The following is a 3,612-nucleotide window of genomic DNA, read 5'->3' on the forward strand; positions in this document are numbered from 1 at the left end:
CCCTTTCCCCTCAATGGCATGGACTCACCTCCACTCTCAGGAGATCTAAGACAAAGGCCCCTTTCTTTCTCTCAAGCTATGGATGATGACTACTCTGTTTCCTCTTAAACTCAAATCAAGTGGAGCGCCTTACTCGCCACTTTCCAACCTTGCCTCAGATCGGTTAGTTCTGTTGTTAAACAACAATCTGTCTTACAGCATGTCTTTTGGACAAGTTGAAATCATCCTTGGCTCAATCCCCCACCCCCACCCCCACTGTCTGCTGTCAATCTTAGGGAGACCGGAGTCTCAGCCAGTTTTGACTGCTTCCTGACTGCCGCTCTTCAACGCTCTTCAATCTGGCCGCTCACTCAAGGGTTAAAAAGTAATTTTAGAAGACTCCTCTCTTCTCGTCATTACTTCCCCCTGCCATCTTTGTTTCTGAGGGAAAATTTCTCCAAATTTAAAACCCATCTTCCGAGGAGTAAAATCAGAGTAGGCAAACACGATACTTTCCCAGGAGTCAGGTGCGGCTGCAAAAGCAGGCGGGGATTTTCAGTTCCTAGCAAGCACTAGGAAGGACCTCAGAGCCCAGAGGCCCCCTAAGGGAGGGAGGCGGTTTCTAAGGCAACCAGCCCAGGGAGGGGTTGGCTCTCTGGCGCCCTCCTCCCTTCTTCCTGGTAGCCCAGGGTACCGCCGGACAGCGTCCTCCCGTGCTCCGCGCGCTGATTGGCTGCTCGGGGAGCCCTCTGATTGGCTGCTGCGGGCGCCTCGCGGGCTGATGGCTATGAAGGTGGCGCCGGTGGATGGTTGACCGGTCGTTGGATCCAGGGTAGGGGTCGCCGCGCGTGCGATCGGCTCACACAGGACCAGAGGGCGCGGACTGCTGCAGCTCAACCTGGAACCCACCAGCGAGACCAGGCTCCGCCCGGCCATGCCCGCCGGGAGCAACGAGCCGGACGGCGTCCTCAGCTATCAGGTGGGCCCCGCCTCCCGCTCCTCCCCGGCTCAGCCTGGGTCCTCTGCCCACCACCCGGCTCCTGCCCCAGCCGGGGTTCCAGGCGTGTCCCTGAGGGTAGGGGAGGCTCGCGTGGGACGCCAGGGGGCGCTCCGGGTGGCCGGGGAGGGTGACCTTGGGCCGAGCCCGGAGCCGCGGGCACTGCAGCATCCCCTGCGTCGCCTGCTGCTCGGTGTCCCGGAGCAATGACCTCTGTCCGCCGCTCCCTGTTGGCCGCAGACGCCGGCTTCTGGCCTTGCCTCGTTATGGTGTAGGTGGAGAGGGAATCCAGGGACCTCGCGCGGGTCTTTGTGTTTTGACCCTGGTTCCTCAGTGGCACAGAGGAAACCTTGCAAAGACCGGGAGGCTGGGAACAGCCCCTGAGAATGTGACCGGCTTTGTGGATCCCTCCCTGCTGCCCAGACATCAGACAAGTTCTGGGTAGGGATGCACATGGACCAGGGTAGCGGTGAGGTGTCAAGAGCGACACCACCAGCCTTAAATAGTTGATAGTAGAATTGCAGGGGTGGCTAATGTTAGGAAGCATCGGACTAGGGTCTGGGGGTTCAGTTTCCAACCTGCTTCTCATGGTCTTTGAGATCTATGCGAGCTACCTGCCCCCTTCGGGCCCCGGTCTCCCCGTCTATTAAAATGGGAGTATTGGTACGGTTTACTTCACAAGGCTGTTTTAAGGACTCTGAAACACAGTTTATCGTGTGATATCCAGTGAGTCGTAGCCCTTTTGAATTATCACACTGGCTTCCTTGTGAAGCCGGATCAGGTGTGGTTACTGCCCTGCAAAATGAGGGTTTGAAGGAGGGAAGGGGGCTGAGACTAGTACCGAGGCAGGAAGGGTGGCGGGCCTTGGAAGCAAATGCCAGGAGTGGCTTCTGGAGGAGGCATGGAGAACTTCCTGTGTGTCGTGAGGTGGGCATGACCCTCCCTGCCCTCTTCCCGGCAATAGCCTTTGCTTTGTCACAAATGTATGATCACAAATATATGACCTAAGATTTTGGAAAGCCTTTCCACATATGATCTTATGACATGCTGTGGTATAGCCAACCTCTGTTTGGGAGACAGTGAGTCAAAATAGGCCAGCTATTTTGGTGGAAAAGGAGGGGAATTAGCGCTTTTTTATTGTTTGTTTGCTTTACCTTTGGTGGTTCTAGGGGATGGACTGCCTTCCACTTGCTAGGCAATGTGGCTCTACCACTGAGCCATTCCCTGGCCTGAAGTTAAGAATTGTGTGTGCATGCCTGTGTGTGTGTGTGTGTGTGTGTGTGTGTGTGTGTGGTGGTCGGAGCTTGTCATCTGGTTTGCACTTTATTTACTCATACATGTTCTTACCCTGAACATCAGCTGGTGGGTGAGCCCTTGGGACCTGCCTGCGGTGTCCCCACCTCCCGTCCCTGTCCCTTTCCATCCCCCCCCCTCAATGCTGGCCTTTGACACGGGTACTGGGAGTCTGGATTCAGGTCTTCATGCCATAACAAAACACTCTCTACCTTTCCCTGTTTCCCAAAGTGAGCCGTCTTAGTTAACCACACAAAACACAGTAGTCCCAGTACTGGCAGCCTGAGGCAGGAGGATGGTGTGCTTGAGGTCAGCATAGACTATTATAATGAGGCCCCATCTCAAAAAAAAAAAAAAGATTCCGCATGAAGGAAATGTGTCATTATAAACTCAGGTGCTTTGGCCAGTCCTGTGAGAGCGTGCATGACTCAGACCATGGGAGAGTTTTCTAAAGAAGAAAATTTGGGCAAAGGTCTGGAGAGTGGGTGGAAGAACTCGGAAACAGGACAGGATGCTCAGACGTCCTGTGGCAAATGTGGAACACGCTCTGGAAGGACAGCGTGGTGCAGCCCCAGCAACGGGGGGAATGTGAGGTGTGTCCTGGGTTTGAAGAAGCTGGCATTTGTCCAAGGACTAAGAGGTGAGGGGGTGGGGAGGTGAGTTAGGAGAGAGGGCTCAAGAGACAAAAGTGGGCTGGGGTGTTGTGAGGAGATCTGCCTATAACATGCAGACTTTGCGCAGGCTGTATCAAGTACACAGTATCACTTGGGTTCTCCTTCGTGTCCGCTGTGCACATAGTGGGGATGCTCTCTATAGTGAGCTACAACGCCTGTGTGGAATGGGCGGAGAGAAGAGACAGAATAGGACTCCAGAATGGAGTCAGGCGCCGGATACAGAACTTGAGATCTAGGGAGGAAGGAGAATGAGGGGGGAATGGGGAGGGCTTGAGGGGACAGTTAGCCATGGGCAGTCACCTTAGTGGCCAAGCCTCCTGTGCCCACCTGAGACAGGACCTTGCAGAGCCGGTGGACCGTGTGAGCGTTTGGAAGCAAAGGTCCGAACACCACAGTCGCACACCCTGAGTCTAGACTGTTTTCCTGGGACGGGCTCCAACCTGGACCTTCTGACGTATCTGTGCAAAGCTGCCCCAATTCCAGCAGCCAGAGGGGGTTTAGAAATGCAAGCCTCATCGTGCCATGTCGTATCTCAAAACCTGCCAATGTCCTCTTGTGCAATTTAGAATAAGATCCAAACTCCTCCATGACTTACCAAGGTTTGACATGGCCAAGGAAGGCTTCACCCAGTGCCCCCAGACTGCGCTGTCTGGCCACGCCCTCCAGCCC

General features: G+C 55.0%; 1 protein-coding gene across 4 annotated transcripts in view; it reads left to right on the forward strand.

The window, feature by feature from the left end:
- Positions 1–754: 754 nt before the first annotated feature.
- Positions 755–3,612, forward strand: part of Slc4a8 (solute carrier family 4 member 8) — a 75,227-nt gene continuing 72,369 nt past the window's right edge. For all 4 annotated transcript variants that reach the window (NM_001414948.1, NM_001270794.2, NM_199497.3 and 1 more), the window contains 1 exon segment: positions 755–958. In NM_001414948.1, coding sequence (NP_001401877.1) covers positions 914–958 — 45 coding nt within the window. In that variant the 5' untranslated portion in view covers positions 755–913.

The sequence above is a fragment of the Rattus norvegicus genome, chromosome 7 (assembly GCF_036323735.1).
Source record: "Rattus norvegicus strain BN/NHsdMcwi chromosome 7, GRCr8, whole genome shotgun sequence".
NCBI classification, from domain to species: Eukaryota; Metazoa; Chordata; class Mammalia; order Rodentia; family Muridae; genus Rattus; species Rattus norvegicus.